The sequence below is a fragment of the Oxyura jamaicensis genome, chromosome 1, assembly GCF_011077185.1.
Source record: "Oxyura jamaicensis isolate SHBP4307 breed ruddy duck chromosome 1, BPBGC_Ojam_1.0, whole genome shotgun sequence".
NCBI lineage: Eukaryota > Metazoa > Chordata > Aves > Anseriformes > Anatidae > Oxyura > Oxyura jamaicensis.
This window is the reverse complement of record NC_048893.1, coordinates 11,927,142-11,946,516: the sequence shown is the minus strand read 5'-3', so window position 1 is coordinate 11,946,516 and position 19,375 is coordinate 11,927,142. Positions and strand designations below refer to the sequence as shown.

The window sequence follows — 19,375 nt, the reverse complement described above, 5'->3', positions numbered from 1 at the left end:
CTTTTTTTTTTTTTTTTTTTTTTTTTTTTTTTTTTTTTTTTTAAGGATCTGAAGAAACAAAGCAGTAATATGTGGAGTGTGGAATAACAAAGGTTAGGAGACAGTACCTGTGTGTGAAGCTGCAGGTACTGCATGTGGTTGCTAGTAAAAAGTTTGTTGTGGAATGGGAATATCAACAGCACATGTAGTAGTCCTTCCATTTCAGCTTGGATTTTGTCTTCTCTAAGATGCAAGACAACAGCTACTAAAGATAGTTTTTAAACAGAATGATGATGCATTACATTATGACACAGGCTGAAAAGTGTCTGTGGAAGCTGTGCTATATTTATAGGGAATGCTAGCTTAATTGTTGGAAACATTACTTTTATCGTTAAAAACCTATAAATCAAGGTCTGCTAAAAATGGTTATAGTGATAAAGTGACTAGACAAACACCAAGCTAAATGTGTGTAAGAACAAGCAGACAAGAAAGCCAAAGTGGAAAAATCCTATGATGAGCATGTAAGAAAAAACTTCTGTTTTGCACAGTATAAATCCTTCCCAGACACTGTTAGGACATAATTACCTGAAGCTGCTCTGAACTTTGCCTTCATTTCAGCTCTGTCTGTCTACCCAGCAAACCCAGAATAGCTCAAGTAATTTCTGAGTGCCTGACTTGAGACATTCAGGAGTGTCCTGTTCTGAGGAGATGGATTTATACTCCCTTGTTAAACTCCACTGTCGTACAGAGTTTCCAGAGTCCAGATAAATAGCTGCTTACTTATTTCATATTGCCTTGACAAGTCTGAAGAGTTGGTCTCAATCCTAATTAATCTCTTCTGGGGAATGTGGTTAGCAATAGCTAACTTTTATTTGACACTCTACTGTTTAGAAGTGTGGTATTGAGGCTTTTCAAAGGGGACTTAAGTTAGCTTAAGTCCCATGGCTTAAGAAAGCATCTCCCATGGCTTAAGAAAGGGCTTTAATGTCAGGCTATGAGTTTCACAGGTGCCCTGTCCTTCCTTCTTGTTGCAAGCAAGGATGCAAAAACTATGTCATCGGAAGAAAAAAATAAAAGCAATTGCCTGACCTTGTATTTGGGATGCTTACAGAGAGGGAAATGCCGGTTTTGAATACTGTTGAATGTTTGTACATGGATTTTGACAGCAGTTTCAAATGAAATGCTTATGCCTTCCACGATGTGAAACCTCAGTTCTGTTTCCTTACAAATAAGAGACAGGCTTCTTCTTGGCTACTTGCCTATTATGGTCCTTCACTCTTGAATATTGAATTCTCCTTTTTGCTAGAAATATTTCTTAATGTAAGTGGATGAAGTTTCTTGAATAAGCTTGGTGTGAACTCTGTTATCATGGGAAGGATGAAATACACAGACTGTGCTAATCTGCAGAATGCCATGAACCAGTCCACAGCATGGGTTGGTTGCTATTATGGGGTGGCTCTCACTGCAGTGCTCTCTTGGCAAGCTAGAACAGACCAAAGCCACACAAATTCCTATGCAACAATAGCACAGAAGCTCATAATTGACACTGTAGGAATAGCCTTTCCCTTGTGCCTATTTTTAGCTCCAACTCTGTACAAATGAAACAAAAAGAGGAGCATAGGCAGCAGAAAAGCAACAAACAGGAAAAAGGAATGAAGACCCAGAGAAGGAATGCAAAGCATGACAGATATAAAATTCTGCAGTGCCTGTGTTTCAGAAGTCAGCTCTGCAAATACATTCAAAAAAATCTACAAAAGAATGAGAAAAATAATGTAGTAGGAGATATGAGAAAGCTAGCGGTAGGGCTAACTGGTGTACATGGACTAAGAAAAATGAGTTGACAAGACAATGATACCAGAAATGTCAGAGATGAAAAGTATGACTTTCATGGAAGAAGTGAAAAAAAAAGAAGATGTAACTCACAAAGTGACAAAATGACACAAATGTACATTGTGTATAAAAAAGCACATTGTGTCCTCATTCTTCATGAATTTCACATTCAATAAGACCAATTGTGCAAGACACTCTATCTTTGCAGCCCTCAGCCACATGTTCTTTGTTTGAAGCTGGTTTCAATAAGCATGCTGGCTGTAAGAGATACCATTCAAGGCAATAAGAGATCTGTTGATCATATCTCACACGTCTCGGAAACACTACGACCATCCTTAACAATTCTCCTGAGAGATGTTAGTAGTCCCCCACCTCTGAGGCAGGAAGGGATAGAGATCTGCAGACAGAGCTCAGCTGATCATTGTCCTCAATGTGAGATAAGAAGAAAAATATGAGTTATCATGAGCCTCATCTAAATAGACCTATAAAATTGTTGCCAGTAGATTCTGAATCTTCAAAGGCTGCAGGGACTGTGCTCCACATTGTCTGTGTTATACCTCTCATCTCTGGTGACTGATTCAACTTGATATTACAGTTACTGAGAGTGTGTGCCATATTCTCTTGCTCTGAGACTAGATTTGCAGTTAGATTTTCCAATATTGCCATCATTGATCTCATCATGAACTAGTTTCAGATATTTTTTTTCCCAACAGACCTCTGCCAGTTCTGGATATAAGATATCAAAGATACTAATAACTCTCCAAACTTTTTTACTGGTTCTTTTAATACAGTCTCGTATTATGGAGCACAGATATCATCCTGTTCTCTCCTTTTAGCCATTGTATGGACAGAGTACTGTATTTCTGCTGTTCCCTCATCCTGCAGAAGACAAGTGGATGGAAATAAAACTGTAGAACTCAGAGGGCCCAGAGAGTCTATTGGCCACTTAAAGTTCTGGATAATCACTTTTCCTTGTATGTTCTCTTCCTTATATCTAACAAAACTTTTCTGCAGTACTTAGAAGCTGTCAGATATCTTGCTATTTGTGAACATTCATTTAGTTTATTGCAAGTATTTTGAACAACATTTTTCAAGTTCTGTAAACTGTTGCTGTAGCAACAGTTGATGTCTGCTCAGCTGACAGAATTAAGAGGGATCTGTATTAGCTTCCAGAAGTCATTTGTAAGGAATCTTCATTAATCTTACCCATGAATTGCAGTGCCAAAGTTAAGCATGGTATTTGACCTGACATATGGGTTTATATGCAGTCACACAGTTATAGCTGTGACTCTCCAGCACTGGCTGAGAACAGTTTACCCACCACGCAGGCAGAGGACACATGTGAAGATACTCTTGCAATAGACTTTTAGATCCTTTGATGAACATTTCCTTCCCATGTCTTGTGACAGATGAATCCAAGTTAAGTGAGGATGAGACTTTCTGCAGAACTAGAGTCTATGAGTTCAAATAAAAGACTAAGTGCATGTAAAAGTACCAGGACTAAGAATAGGGTAGTAAGACTGTGAAAGTTTAAAAATTCTTTTTAAATGAATGATTTATTAATCCTTAGGACATACTGCAGTGTCTATTTAGGCTGGCAAAAAGGGGTCCTTGGGTAGAAAAGCAGTATGCAGGCAAGACTGATGAACTCTGTATGACACCAACTGAGTAGTCTTCCACCTTTCAGGTTCCCAGAACAAATCAGCAGAAAATTGAAACAGAAAGCTACATCAGCCACGAAGGGCAATTAAACACTACTTTAGATCTTGCATTCCTAAAGTGGGGAGTTCCTCAGTGGATTTGTGTCCAATAAAAGCACAAACTGCCTGGCATGCCATTTTCAGGGGGAAGGAAGATCAGGACTTCTGAATGGAAAAAGTGAAGGGATAACAAACTTTATGAAACCTTTTCTCACTTCCATTAGTCTTTTCAGAGCCAGACAGTTCTGGCAGGGCCAGTGGAAGCCCATCACTTACAATGCTTGCTCTACTCATTCTATGTCTGTTCTCTCATCTATGCTTCAATTTTGGTTTCACTTTCTTCCTATCGTCTATTTTACTTCCTATCTTCATCATTGCCATTTGGTTCAATTTCTGTTCGCTCCTAGCGTAGGCATATTGTATTCCTTTCATGCTTACCTTCCTCAGTAATGTGTCTATTCTATTTCCTTTTACAAGAGGTAGTTCCATACCAGTTCTTTATTTACATCTGACTTCCTAGAATTTTAGATTTTAGTTGAAATTTATTCTCTGTGTCTGTAACGCATAACACAGTTAGATGCATTTAGACCTCAGAATCTTTTAAATGTGTCCTGAGAGACTTTCACATTTTTTAGCATGTGTCCAAGCAGAATACAGCTGTGGGGCTCATCCTATCACCAAGGTTTTGCAGTGCCCACTGAGTACAAACTACAGACTCTGACTTGGCTATCTGGAGCTGTCTTCAGTTAGACATTGCATTGCTTCAATAATACAAAATTATAGACCCATGACTATAGATGTTGCTTTATTAATATGAAGTACTTTATATTCTTTTATTTATTTCAGTAAGGAAGGAGATTTATGTCAATATGAATGTGCCATTATTTATTTTTTATTTTTATTTTTATTTTTATTTTTTATTTATTTATTTTTTTTTCTGGCTTATAACTAGATAACAACATGTTATTCATTGAATATGTTTACTAATTACACATACATATTTTCATTTAACATCATTCATTATGTCCTCTTTTATTTTTCCCCCAACAAGTTAACTGGTTTAATTTTTATTTTCTTGTATTGGTGAATTATTTTTTATTTTTATTTTTTATTTTTTCTGTAAATATGATCTGCACTTTGTGTTATCTGCTTAATGTTTTTCTGGAAGGCTTCAGCTAACTCAAGAAAGGCTTTTCAAGGAGCAGGAAACAGGAAGCAAAAAACTAATGGAGATAAATAGACCATAAGAAGAACTATTAACTGGGAAACATTCCTGCTAAAATCTGACCACATAAGCACCATTTACTATTCTAGTGCTGAAAGTCTGGGATCAGAGAATGTGATCTTTAAAGATGATGGTATATGAAGTGAGAAGGACTGAACAGATTTTTGCATATTTTCCTATAGAGATGCATCTGTGTAACAGAATGAAATAGAACTGCTGCAAGCAGGCTGGTTGTCCCAGCCAAGACATGGGAATAAACCTGGGTTATTGACAGAATATTTAAACTTAGGAAAGGAGATACAAGTACTGAAATCTGCTTCATTTACTCTTCCTCCTATGTCCTCTGTTCCTTTCAGCAATTAAATGATTCTTTTTGTTTTGTTCTGAAGAAGCTGTTTTTGAGATAGTTCTGTCCATCCATCAGTTACAGGTCACTGGAGATAAAAGTCTTGCAAGTTCCAAATCCATTTGTGACTGTCAGGTTAAAATGGCTATTAAACAGGAGAATAAAACCCAAGATTCAATGACAGAGCTGGAGGGTAAAACTGGTTTCAAAGAATGGTACTTTTAAAGGGGAGATAAAACTCCAAGTTACAGCTAGTTAGGCAAAATTACACTTGGCCATGCACTGTGGCCATACCAACAAGCTTTAAACATTATTTTAGAAAATAAATTAATATTTTTTTCATGAAAAGTTACAGAACATTTCCTAATGAAATTGTACTTTCCCTACGTATATAATATAAAAATATATAGCACATATATACATATACATATAAATTTGCATATTTAGGCTACTCACAGGGTGGATAGTCTGACTTTGTTCTGTGATACCTGTTTATGCAAATGATGTAGAATTTTTAATGTTAGATTTTTTTTTTTTTCCTGATAGAGGTTATTACTTGACATGAACCCCTCTAAAAGCATTGTTCTTTAAGATCTATTTTCTTAGCCATATGTTTCCAAATACATGATTCCAGAGCTTATTAAATCCTCAACATTTTCCTCATCTTTAATCACATTGTGGCTGATAATATACATCTCGGTTAAAGCTTTTTATTAGGAGCAATCAATTGTGACGGTACTATAGTAAAGAATAATAACACCCACCAGAGAAGATATTCTTGAGCTAAAGTTCTAGCTGCAGCATTTACCTACGTTTCATACAACAAATACTGTGGGAGCAGTTCTCAGCTTCCAGTTGCCTGCCTGGCTTCCTCCTCACAGGGACTGCTTATGCCATCGATCCCCCATGCAAGCTTCGAGTTGGATGCTCAAGGCTTTGAACTCCGTGGTATGACTGTGCACTAACTGAATTCTAAAATTCTACAAAGGCAGCAATTTAAGAATGATTAAAAAAAGATCAAAAAAAAACCAAAACAGAACAACAAAACACTGAGTTATAAACAGAAAGACTAACTGTGTATTTAGACTGATGTCAATGCTCTTTCACTATGAAGTCAGTATGAGATTGTTAGAACTGAGAAACAGAATCTCTTTAATAACCACTGCATTTTCAAAACCTGGTATTATTACTGTAAAGAACACAATTTCCTTTGCCCATCTTTATGCCTAAATGTTAGTTCAAGAATGTCACACTATTTAGATATATAAAGAAATATTTTTGTCTTGATTTTTGGTAGTCTTTTTCACCTGTGGTTTCCTTGTCTTGTTTTCATATACTTGCTACTCTGCAGGGTATCAACAACCCTTAATTAGTTATTTTTAGGAGATTTTTCCTATATAGAATGCATATGTATATATATATAAATAATTGAATTTCTTCCTTGTGTGCTTTTATCAAATTTCATATTTAGGCATGGTATTATTATTACTTCTACCGCTATAGGACAAATGCACTAAGACCTGTGCAGCCAAAGAGTGAAAAGTGATGCCTACAAACAAGGAATTGAATTATATCAATTAACAAAGTTAGCAAACAATAGGAAGGCAATTAAAGTAGTAAAATAACACAGACCATTTCTTCAGGATCATAACTGTCAGCTAAATGTCACACAGTTATCACTGCTTTTGTGACTAGAGAAGTAACTGTTAATTATGCCAATATTATTATCAAAGAAGTGCTAAATGTTTTGTCAGAGATTTTGAAGATGCTTAGATATGAGTGCTAGAATAAAGAGAAAAAATATAACAAAATAAAAGCTTAATAGCTCAACAAAAAGCAATGCATTTGATCCGCAAAGAACTACACAGACCTACTATTTGTTTCAAGCCATTTCTTAAATTCTTCCAGGACCAATTTGCATTATTAGAGGTGTTTGGTATTGATTCTTTAAAACACAATCAGAAAACAACTACAACAACAAAAACACTTGTTTTCTCTTTGATCTCATCACCAAATATATCAGTTAAAGTTGACAAAAAGTTTTACAATGTATTTCACTTACCCTCATCCTTCCATTTCTTATTGCTGGTCCATCTTCTGCTAATCTCAGCACAAACAAATCCATTTTGTACTCCCTTCCTCCTCGAATACTAAACCCAAAACCTTTGGCTCCCTTCTCCAAATCAACAGTGAAATAATCAAAGTCCTAAATAGAAAAATACAAAATGAAAGCCAATTAACTATATAAATGGCATAATATGCATTCAATAAAACTTAAAAATACATCTCTTCAAATGTGCATTTATCCAATTACTATAAGCAAATTCACTTTCAAATTATGTTTCTGCACTGTCAGAATAGATGAGAATTTATTCTCACCTATTTTGGCCATTAAAAGCAAGTTTAGCAATCAATATGTAAATGCCTAAGTCTAAACTATCCTGAAAGACATCATCCAACAGTTGCTTGGTACCAAAAGTTCTCTGGATGGCTTCCATATTCTCACTCAATGCTTTCATGGTACCCAAGTGTAAGGCTTTACATCTATGCAGACTGCTGATTTAGCAAGTGGGGTAGCAGACAGTTCCTGTAAAACACCATCATAACCTAAAAATTAGTAGGAGACACATCTAAATTCCCAGCAGAACTCAACCTGGTCAGCAAGCTGGACTACAAAGTGCAGTAACTTTCATCACTTCAGCTAAAACATGTGCTTTGAGGAGGAGGTGGGAAGTGGGAGGTTTGAACGTCACCGTTTCCACATCCTGCAGGAACTGAGATTCATCTTTTCAGGTTTTCCTTGGTGGACCCTAACTACCAGCACCACAGAGGGGTCCAGGAAGGAACTTACTTTGTTGCTTCTGATCCATTGTCAGCCAAAAGTACAAAAGCCATGGGGAGAAGGATGAAAACAAGAGCAAGCTTGAGTTGTATACACCAGTGGTTAGATAATTAAATGGGATTGTGAGAAATGGGCAGCTAAGGTATCTCTAGACACTAACAAGTGTCTTATAATCCTATAAGATATAGGGACAGATATTTGCTTTGTAGACACTGAAATGAATAAACTTGTCAGAAGTTTCTCTGTATCACATTCAAGAATTTGGATATTTTCATCAAAAGAGTTTATGTATCAGTCTTTGAAAATATGGAACTTTTTTTTTCTTCTGCAGATATGTAAGAAAAAAGTGGAATTTTTCTTTTCAAAGTCTGAAGCTAGATCCTCAAACATTCACAACTGTCAGTAAATATTTGTCATCAGCAAATTTTCCAAGTTAACATAACTGTTCATCCAAGGTTTATTTCTCTGGATTTGTGAGATCATGCCTGATGTCAAAAAAAAAATGGTCATACAAGGTAGTTTATCCCCATCCAAACTATTACCTACACAAAACTAAATTTTATCAGGCAGAATTCGCTTGTACTTATTTATTTTTCTAGATTTGATAAAACCTTTATTTTCAACAATGCTGTAGAAATACCATCTCACCTAAGTACTTCTGCTGATGCAAGGGAAGCTTATTTTAGAACTCTGATTTTAACTCTCCAGTACCTCAAAAATAGCATTTATTTAACATTGTAGTCACATGATTATAAATGCAGTGTTATTTGGCAGATCACAAAGTACTTAATGAATGTTAATGGTTCTGGATTCATGTCCCCTACAGAGAAACAGTAACTCAGTATAAAAGCAATAAAGGTACTTTTTATTCTGTAACATCAGCTGCTTTAATAATATATATGATCTTTCTCTACAGACTGTAGTGATTTCTGTTGAGAAGTGCAGTCAGCATTTCAGTTTGTACCTGGGGCTGTCTGTAATCTGACAGGGGGTACTGCCGGGTGTCGGGTGAGTGTTGCCTGTAATCCATCAAGGGTGGCTGCCTGTAGTCGAGAGGTGGTGGCTGCTGGTAATCCATCACAGGAGGATGCCTGTAGTCCAGGGGAGGCTGGCGGTAGTCAGTTGAAGACTGCCTGTAGTCTGTAAATGGAGGTTGCCGGATATCAGGTTTCACATCCTGTCTGGCTTTTACTTCTGACCTATAACTGAGAAAGGTAAAATGGCTTAGTTTCAGAAAGCAGCAAAACAAGTTAAAAAATATGTATTATATGTATCCAGGAGTGAAAGCAAATTGCCTGACTGCAAAATTCCATAAAGCAAATTTTTACAGATAAGCAAAACTTTTGAGGGTAAATAGTTGAGGCATCCAAAATCAGTGAGCACTTCTGAAACACGAGTGTAAGCAGTTTTCCCTCGGGTCACACTGTGCAATTTTCCAGCTGCTATCAGTGAGATCAGGATTAGGCTCAGAGAGACAAGAACAAGAAAAGCAGTGGGAATCACCCACTTATCTTGCCTACCTGGAAAATGAAACTGCACTTAAAACACCCTGCAATACTCACTGCAAAACAGTCCACTGAGTTTATCAAGTGCTTTCTCCAGAATTAAGAGTTCTATAGAGTAAACAAAACATCAGTGCAGACATACGTAGCCCCTCTGTTTCATTGATGTAAATTATTATTATTGTGAGCTTCTAAAGGTTAAAAATTGATGCATTCCTTCTACTAGCTGTTATCTTTTTAATGGAGGGTATTATTTGATAAAAGACAAGTTAATATAGTGTGTATTCTTACTACATGCTCCCTATAATAGTGCCTGGCTACAAGCCTGCAGGCCATATCAGCATTCATGCGCAGAAGTAACACAGGGTGAAAGGAAAGCAAATCTGCTTAATGAGGAATTAATAACAAATAAACTATTGCTTTCATTGTTAACTGAATAAAGGAAAATGACATTTCAAAGTAAATGGGGCTTTTAAAGCACAGCAGTTAACCAAGTGACTATATTTGTATATGTACACACGCAATACATGGACACATCAACTGTGAAAGAGATTTTGAAAAGCACTTATTGATTAAAATAAATGGCAGTTTGAATGAATGAGTGCATTGTTTCCGCTCATGTTAATCTATCTCTGAAAAGATAATCTAAATAATCTAAACATTTCAAAATGCTTTTAGATACGTTTCAAAACTTCATTGTTTAGTGCAGTTACAGGACCATTCTGACAGGTCTTCCTACACACCAGCTTGAATTAGCTCGGTGTCCAACCACAAATGAGAATACCACAACTATTTCCCTTTGACTTTTTTGAGAAGATGGAAATAGCCCACTGCCACATGGTCTTTGCCTGTATGTGGCAACTATAATAAGACCTGCATGTATACATATATTCCTCTTATTTTCTCTGCTCAGTTTCACAATCTATTTCATGATCATGATTAAAAAGAAGGTGGACAAACAGTCTTCCTGTGATAACTCAGCCTTATTAAAAGTGAAAGAAAAATACTGATTACTATTCCTAAGAGTCCATCATTTAGCATTTTAATTTTGATACAGAAGCACTGTATGCAGCTATATAAACCAGCTGTAGTCTAATTTATAAAACTTGGTGTAAAGTGACAGTATATGAACTAGCAATAATGGACCTTCATCTGGAATAAGAGCTGTCATTAGGCAGGTTCCCAATATACTACCACAGCTGTTTCTCAGAAGATTATGTTTTTATTTACAGTTGTAGGCATTGTAGTTGTTTTGGAATAAGTAAACAGAGACATGATCAATTATAGCTTACACTTTTCAGCTAAACTATTGCAAAAGTTCTTTCTGGAACTTTAATTACTAGGGTTTACAGGTCCCCTCTGAAAATTCCCAATTCAACAGACATTTAATATTGACTTACAATTGCACAGGGAGACTTTTGTGAGAGCTTTACCTTGCATTTTGTTAGAAGCGTATGTCTTCTAAGGTGGTGATCATTTTTAGAGAAGCATTCCATGAAATATAAGGGAAAGAAATTTGCCAAGTGTGACTAATTGAGAGAAAACCCTTTTGGGCAAGTGAAAGTGCTACATCTGTTAAACAAGGAGAACCACAATGCCTAACTAAAACTGAACTCAAGTACCTCCAGAAGCAAAAAGTTAAAATTCTGTTACCAGCACCTACTGTTTGGGGACAAGTGTCTTGATGAGGTATGTTAGTTGCTGAAGATTAGCATATAGACAGTCTGTATAATCAGCCTCATTTCACATGCCAAAAATTAATCTAAAAACTAAGAAGTGTTGATTGGAGATCACAGAAGGCTGTATCACTGCACAGCCTGATTGTGCTTTTTATATATACAGCTGTTAATACAGCTGGTCACCAAGTTTCTATCCCCCTGCTATTTCATTTCCATCATAGATAAATTTTGTCAATACATATACATAAATTACACAAGAAATTGTCTGGAAAATGATACACCCTAGAGAAAACCTGTTATAAAAATATCTTCAGGACTAGAGAACTGTGACCAGCAAAATAAAATGACGTAACATAATGAAAAAATGAGTACATGCTGATAGACCTATGCTTTGTAAGTGCTGATGATATATAAACAAGTACTGTTACCTATGAAATTATAAGCGAAGAATACTTCCGTATTTATTTCCCTGGCAAAAATATCCCAGTGGATGCTTGAAGTTTGGACAGCTCCTTGTTCAAAATAATGCCAGTCATACTTATATGATACTCATTGGTATTAGAAGGGACCTTAAAGACCACCCAGTTTCAACCCCCTGCCATGGGCAGGGACACCTCCCACCAGACCAGGTTGCCCAAAGCCCCATCCAGCCTGGCCTTGGACACCTCCAGGGATGGGGCATCCACAGCTTCTCTGGGCAACATGGTCCAGTGCTTCAATACCCTCAGAGTAACGAATTTCTTCCAAATATCTAATCTAAATCTACCGTCTTTTAGTTTAAAGCCATTGCCCCTTGTCCTATCACTACACCCCTGACAGAGTCCCTCCCCAGCTTTCCTGCAGCCCCCCTTTAGGTACTGAAAGGCTGCTGTGAAGTCTCCCCAGAGCCCTCTCTTCTCCAGGCTGAACAATACCAACTCCCTCAGCCTGTCTTTGTAGGAGAGGTGCTCCAACCCTCTGATCATCCTCGTGGCCCTCATCTGGACTCATTGCAATACGTCCACATCCTTCTGGTGCTGGGGGCCCCAAAGTGGGATCTCAAGGTAGGGTCTTACAAGAGCAGAGTAGAGGGGCAGAATCACCTCCCTCACCCTGCTGTCTGTGCTGCTTTTGATGCCTGACACACACAATTCACCACCAGTGAGTGCAACCCCAGCAGTGCTGGGTGTCAGGGCCCACCAGGCTGCATGGGCTCGGTGGAGAAGCAAGCTCTCGGTGGAGCCATATTCTTACCTGTTCTCATGTCCCTGCAGCTGCAGGGGCTGCGGTGGCGCGGGCTGTGCCACGGGGCTGTGCTGGGCGACGGGGCTCTGCTGCTGGGCCAGGGGGCTCTGCTGCTGCTGCTGCTGGGCCAGGGGGCTCTGCTGCTGCTGCTGCTGTTGCTGGGCCAGGGGGCTGTGCTGCTGCGCCAGGGGGCTCTGCTTCTCCGAGCTGGGGGCCGAGGCTGGGCTGTTCAGCTCTGCGTAATGGGAAGCTGGAGATTAAAGAGCTGTCACGGGGCGGCATTTAATAACGGGCAAAGGTAGACGATGATCATCGTCGGTCACCCTCCACCCTTGGAAATGCATGTCTTGTCGCTTTTGCTCTCTTGGGTTGTAATTAGATTTTAAGACATCTGAGGCTAATGGGCTTCTCTTGATATTCTCTGGGATCTGAAATCTTGGCCAATTCTGCCACTCTGGTTGACACCTTCATTATTTAAAACCCAATTAAAGAGGGCAAACAGCTTCCATGTGACATGGTTTCTGTGGAAGCCTAGAAATACTGATATTTGAAAACTTTTTATTTTGAGAGAATGAACGATTTTAGTGCTTTCAGCGCTATTATGGGATGACAGACTTGACACAAAAGCTGAACCGCTGGTGCACTTGTGTTAGCTCCTGCTGTTTGAGCTCAACAAGAGTTCCCTATAATTTAACATCTTTGGGGACTGTGAGCAAAACCAGTCTCAATAAATTCTGACTAACTAGCTAAACTGACGTATTCACTTTATTGGTGCCAAACGACCATAGTTTCACATAGGGCCACTGCAGAAAACCAGCAACCCTTTTTCCAAACAATATAAAATGCAAAACAACAGAGAGGCTGGGCTAGGAAATGTGGCCTCATGGCCTTTACAAAGAGGGGATGTCCTGCTGCCTTCAAGTTTTCCCCTGCAGCAGGGAAAACACATTTGGCACTGAGCTTATATCGAATGCATATCTCCCCAAACACTGGCACAGCATTGCTCAGCATCTGCCTGTTAATAAGCATAAATGAGAGAGATTCCCATTGCAAGAGGGCAGAGTACTGCACAAGTAATCACATATGCATTATCAACAGCAAAGGTACACATTGTACTTCTTTGTTTCTGCTTGCAACAGAATGAGTGAGGCCAGAGTGGCATGGTACAAAGTGACTAGAAAAGACGTACATGGCTGAGTATCCCAAAGAGGAACAGGTATGCATGATTCTGCTCTTGCCTAGTTTGGCATTTGAATCCAGTTTGAATTTTGAATTATTTTATATTTTTTTAGTGAGTGAGTTTGTCCCCTGTGACTGTGTGTTTCTAATGGCTCTCTGCTTCTTTAATTTATGCTCATAATTGTTCTAAAAATTTTGGTTACTTTATTAAAAACCTTTTCAATTTAGGCTTAATTGTCAAAAAAGCTTGTACACTCACACTTAAAACACGCCTCATGCAGGCATAAGCAATACTTGTCTGTGTAATTACTATGCTTAAGGCTTTAATTGCCCATTTTGCATCTGTGAGTCTCTTCTGTATTGCAGAGTTTAAGAGGCAGAGATTGGGAATATTGTCCCTCATTTCTACATTACTCTCATAACTATGGATGAACAAGTCAGATCATAAACTGCTTCGAAAGCTGATTTGCATTTATATGGTATTTTTCACCTGAAAGTACATTACAGAGGTATTAGATTTTTTTCCCCCAATTTTATAAACTGGGAAACTAATAGCAGAAGGCAAATGAGGCATCCAGTGTCATCCAGCAACATGGTAAAGCCATGCCTCGGACACAAATTGTTCCTCAGCACCAGCACCCAAGAACATCTTGTAGCTTGGCATCCCAGATGTACCTTTGCTTCCCTTATAGTTTCAGGCCCCCATTTCTAACATAGAAATATTACCAATTTGTTAATATGCATAGTTCTGCACAAGGGAGGCCTAAATAAACTGTATAGACTACATGCCACAAACCTCTTGTTTGTAGCTGCTTTCAAAACTGAACTCCAGTGATCATATGCCACTGTCTTTGTAGCTCTTCGGGATGAATTCTGAGTCTGTGTGTGTTTATATGTTCATCCCTTAATTCATTTAAAAAAGTAGATACATGCTCTCAGTCGCAATCTGTGGCCAGTGTCAGGCTATTTCCTTGTCCCATTGTTGGATGCAGCAGCACAAAGTGAGGGTCACGTAACTGCAGCATGGATCATTAAGTAATTATATTACTTGCTGTACGTGACATTCCTAGCTCTGATGGTATTTGTTGCTGAGATATAAAGCCATACTCTTATTAATACAGCACAATTCATATACCGGTACAGCAGGTCACTAAGCTAAAAAAAGCCCTGAAACCAACCTCAAAACCCATGAAGCTGACATCAAAGGATCTCCACTGATAAGCTCTGCAGTAATGACCAGACTAACGAGTCTGTCCCCTTATCCTCACCTTACTGATGAAATAATTTAGGGTTCATCTCTTTCCTGCCTTGTGCACTTATCCTAGCACATATAGAGGAAACTACCAAATCTAAACTCTTCCTTCACATCATATTGTCACAGGTATCTGGTACATGAACATGCCTGGTGACAGCCATTGTGGTTCTTCTTCAGTCACTTTGCTTACATAAATGTTTGGTTTATAACAGGGTACGAGGGGATGAACTCAAAACCAGGCTCTTTGGTAGGGTGTTTTTCCATGTAGAAGGCAATTCTTCCAAAGGACATGAAAACTGACTCTCTAGAACTCTGCTCTTTCTGTTTCTCAAAGTTTGCTTTAAATACCTTTTTCATAGCAAGAAACCTTTTCAAGAATTCAGATAGTATTCCAGCTGGTTCTAAGGCTGTAATTTTGGTGTACTGTACGTTACAGCTGAAAATGTGAAACAAAAGATGTTCTTTCAAGCAGTGACATAATTCAAGCTAATTGGAGGCTACTTAAAATTTTCTTACTGTTTTTAAGGGCTATTGACTTACCCTCCTGAGGAATGATGCGAAGTGTTACACTGAGACCTGCGTCTTTAATTAGCTTCACAATATCTGCATGAGGCATGTTAATAATAGACTGGCCGTTCACAGCTAAGATCCGGTCTCCAACTTTAAGTTTTGAACAGCGATCCGCAGGACTTCCATCAATTATCCTCCCTATTTTATGGGGTACAGCTAGACAAGGAATAATATTTAGTTAGCTTTTGCAGCAGTAAGTGATGATGTTCACAAACAGAAGAAAATGGGTTCATTTAGAAGAAAATTCTATCTAAAAGACACTTTGTGCATAAAACAGTTGTTCTTATGCAATGTCATTTGCATTAATGCAGAACACATTTTGCTAAAAATTCAGAATTCAGATATGCATATGTACATGGCATATACATACAAAGTCCAAAACCAGTTTTATGGTTCAGCTAGTTAACAAACCTGGTATGTGACAAGATAATAAATAGTTCAGGAGAAAAATAAGGCATTAGAACAGTGGAGGGGATAAACTTGCACAGTAAGTAGTAGTCATAAGTTGTCTCCCACCTCTGAATTTACAGAATCCCTTTATTTGTATATTGCTGTAGAGACACTACAGACATGATTTATTTTATATAAAAACAGATTTTATTACTGAAAGTGCCCAGGGTTCACAAAATTGTTCTCCTCCTCCACACAAATATGTTAACTGATAAATAGAAATCATACAGAAGATTTATTGAGATGTGCAGTTTTCTAATTAGATACATGCCAGCATGAATTTGCAGTTAATTATGAATGTATAGACACATTTACTACATCAAATAAACACACACACACATTCTCAAAACTTTACAGATCTAGTTCACTTCTTTGCTCCTTGTGGTTCTCCATTTTCCTGTGTGCTCCATCCCGTCTTTTCCCATATTTCCCACTGAATTTTCTAATTTTCTAAATGTTACTCTAAATATTTCTTCTAGTGTTTTTTTTTTTTTTTTTTTTTTTCCCTATTATCCAATCATTTTTAACTTAGTAGATATACTATAGCTGACAATTCTTCTCTCTCCATCAAGACTCCCCAAAGAAAATGCAATTTTCTTTCCTTCTACTAGTCATAAATATGCTTATCACAATTCAGTCTGACCATTTATTCTATTAATATCATAACAGTGTCATAGAGTGTAATAAATTCCACACTTTAGTCTTGGCAAACTAAAAAGACAAAAAGATAAATCATACATTTCCTGGAAATATCTAGGCTATCTATGCTATTATCAAGCAAAACACTAACAAGGGATGTGTTCAGAATACTCTATCACCACAAAACAAATTTCTCAGTTCCCTGATAAATGTTTCCTGAAGGTGATGGTGACAAAACTCAGATTGCACATCTCATGCAGTCACAATATGCACACCTCAAAGTGACTTTTGCTTCTAATATGGATGAAAGCATTGTTTACAGTGTTAAAAATAATTTTTCTGAGAACTAAAAATATTAGTATTTTGAAATGCAAACCCTAAATTGCATGCTTCTTTAATCTTGTAGTTCAGGTAAGACTATAAATTTAATTATGGCTTTAGTAATATATACATAACTAGTTTACTTCAGAAATGTCTTGCTGCTAAGGAATAAGCACCCAGTTTGTGTCACAGTGCCTGAAGCCATTCTATACATTAAAATATACTAAATATGACTAGACCAATTTTGTACAAAATTTGATTTTGCTTTTGATGCAGACCTATAACTGCCACACATATATATCAGATTAGATTCTCCAAATAAGTAAAAGAGTAACTTACAGTGAAACAGTTCACATTTGCACAGAGCCCTTCACAAAATTAGTTCTTAAAGCACAACATCAAATCATGTCAGCTAAGACTAAACCGTGGCTGTTGCTGGTATGTAAAATAAGATCTGTCTGAAATTTCTGTGACTGTAAAACACATCAGTAGAGATCAGAAAATAAGGCTGCCTTATATGAAAGAGCAAGTAATTTAGTAGGAAGAAAGAAGGGGAAGCATTATGGCTGAGATGCTATAGCTAAAATTCCCATGCTTGCCATTGCAAATTCTAAAGAATATGTTTTTGTTAGCCTAAGTAACTTAAGTTCTTTAAGGGACACAACTTCACTAGTGAGGGAAGGGAGGGCAGGAAATCCTATTAATACACCAGCACAGTTTTTCTTGGCCTTCTTGCACGTGATGAGTGAACAGAGCAGATATCCACGTTTGTGATGTCTGCTAAAATCAAAGCTGGAGGTGGGAGAGCCATGAGAGTCTGATTCAGCTCCAAATCGTGAAAAACTGAAATGGAGGAAAGAGAAGGAACTTTTTCCCCACTTTTTCTTCCTCTTAAGTTGTTAGACTTTGCCTTTGCCTGACTGATGAAGGTAAATAAATGTTTTGGTGTCAGCACACTTTGTCCTGCAGTGATATGAAAGGATCAACAGTAGGTGGCTTTCAGAACAAAGCTCATGTCCGTCAAGTACGTTTTCTACTGCACTTTGTTTCTTTGAGTATTTAATGCTCCTCATTTGAGGCTATATTGGTTCAATGTGTTGCCATATGATCTTACTGCTGTAAGGTGTGGACAGCTTTTGCTGAAGGAGCTAACAACTCTATCAGAGTTTGGCAAGGAATCCATTGGAAAGTTATATCATGGTTTCATGGACAAATGTGGTGAATTACTATTGAAACCCACAGAAATTCAGCAGAAGCTGGTTTCTGTGCATTTCTACATAATATGACAAGTTTGCTTTCTGACTCTTTTCCTTGCTTTAACATCCCAGGGATCTTCTCATCACTACTTGCTCTGCCTGAGTCTCCTCTTAAGCTACATTACCCTGGCCAGCATGCTCCCTGCTGCCTAGGAAGGGGAGCCTTTATTTAAGGAGTTATTTACAGGCATGCGTGCTTCTAATGGGATTCTAAGGTTATCTGATGTGCAGGTTGTTTATGAAAATATGAATATTAGTATGTTAGAAGGCTTAATTTTTAAGAGTGGTGGTGGAATACTTACTGTGAAGGGATAAGATAGATCTACTCACAGGGGATTAATAAGGTAAAAGCTAAGGAACAAAGGTAGAAAAGAACTGTGAATTTCCACAGTGGAGATTTTTTATCATTCAGAACGGTTACATCTAAATCTGGCATGGAAATGCTGCAGAAGTGGCAGTACGGAGTGGGCTGAGTGAAGTGACAGACAGGATCTCACGGATAGAAATGTAAAATGATGCACATGGAGAAAAAATAACCCTGGCTAAGCTTAAGCAGGGATGGGTCCTAAATTAATTATTACCACCCAGGAGATCTTGTAAGGTGTTTCTACTTCTCTAAAAACATAAACTCAATAGAACAGTAAACAGGATTTTAAGAGTTAGGAAAAGAATAGCAAATGAAACAAAGTATTGCTTGTTTATTATTGCACACCTAAAGTCTGAATATTGCTTATAGACCCAGTATTCTCATCTCAAAAACATAGCACCAAACAGGCAAAGATTGAGAGAAAGACAGCATGGCAGTCAAAAGCAGAAACCAGCCTCTGTTCAGTGAACTTGTACTGTTTCGTAAATGAACTTGGACAAGAGAACGTGGAACAATCATCTGGATGGCCAGGAGTGTGAATAGATTAAAGGGGATTAGACAAATTCACAGGAGCTAGCTCCATTGCCGATTAAATCAGAAACCTGTGGTTGGGAAAGCTGAGGACAGTACGGAGCTGTGCAGCCCATTGGTCCCTTGCAGCATCACAGATTGTTTCCTGGGAAGCCTCTTCCCAAGTTTGGCATTTCATTAGGGCTTTATTAACACATCAGATCTTCTCTTACATTGCATCTCCAGTGGTTTATTTTTATCTAAGCAGAACAATAAATAATGTAACCTTTTAATGGAAGTTCCTGATCACTTGACTGGTGATGAATGATTCCACTGGGCCTTAAAAAAACTTACAAATTTATTCACACCTTTTTTCAGAAATCACCACAAACTGTTCTCCAAGCGTATACAATTTGAACGGTGGCAGTATGTACCTGGATTAGACTCTGCAGAGAATTTGATCCACGTATTTCAAAACAGGGGTACCTGAGCAGCATTTAA

At 37.9% G+C, this 19,375-nt stretch overlaps 1 protein-coding gene across 17 annotated transcripts in view; it reads right to left on the bottom strand.

Annotated features, from left to right (window-relative positions):
• Positions 1-19,375, bottom strand: part of MAGI2 (membrane associated guanylate kinase, WW and PDZ domain containing 2) — a 775,806-nt gene that overhangs the window by 35,459 nt on the left and 720,972 nt on the right. For 13 of the 17 annotated variants that reach the window (XM_035346387.1, XM_035346777.1, XM_035346624.1 and 10 more), the window contains 4 exons: positions 15,302-15,487; positions 12,337-12,577; positions 8,887-9,127; positions 7,143-7,286 (listed from right to left, as the gene is read on the bottom strand). In XM_035346387.1, the coding sequence (XP_035202278.1) occupies positions 7,143-7,286; positions 8,887-9,127; positions 12,337-12,577; positions 15,302-15,487 (812 nt within the window). The remainder of the gene's footprint in view (positions 1-7,142; positions 7,287-8,886; positions 9,128-12,336; positions 12,578-15,301; positions 15,488-19,375) is intronic. The other 4 variants (XM_035346542.1, XM_035346865.1, XM_035346950.1 and 1 more) reach the window with 1 other exon arrangement.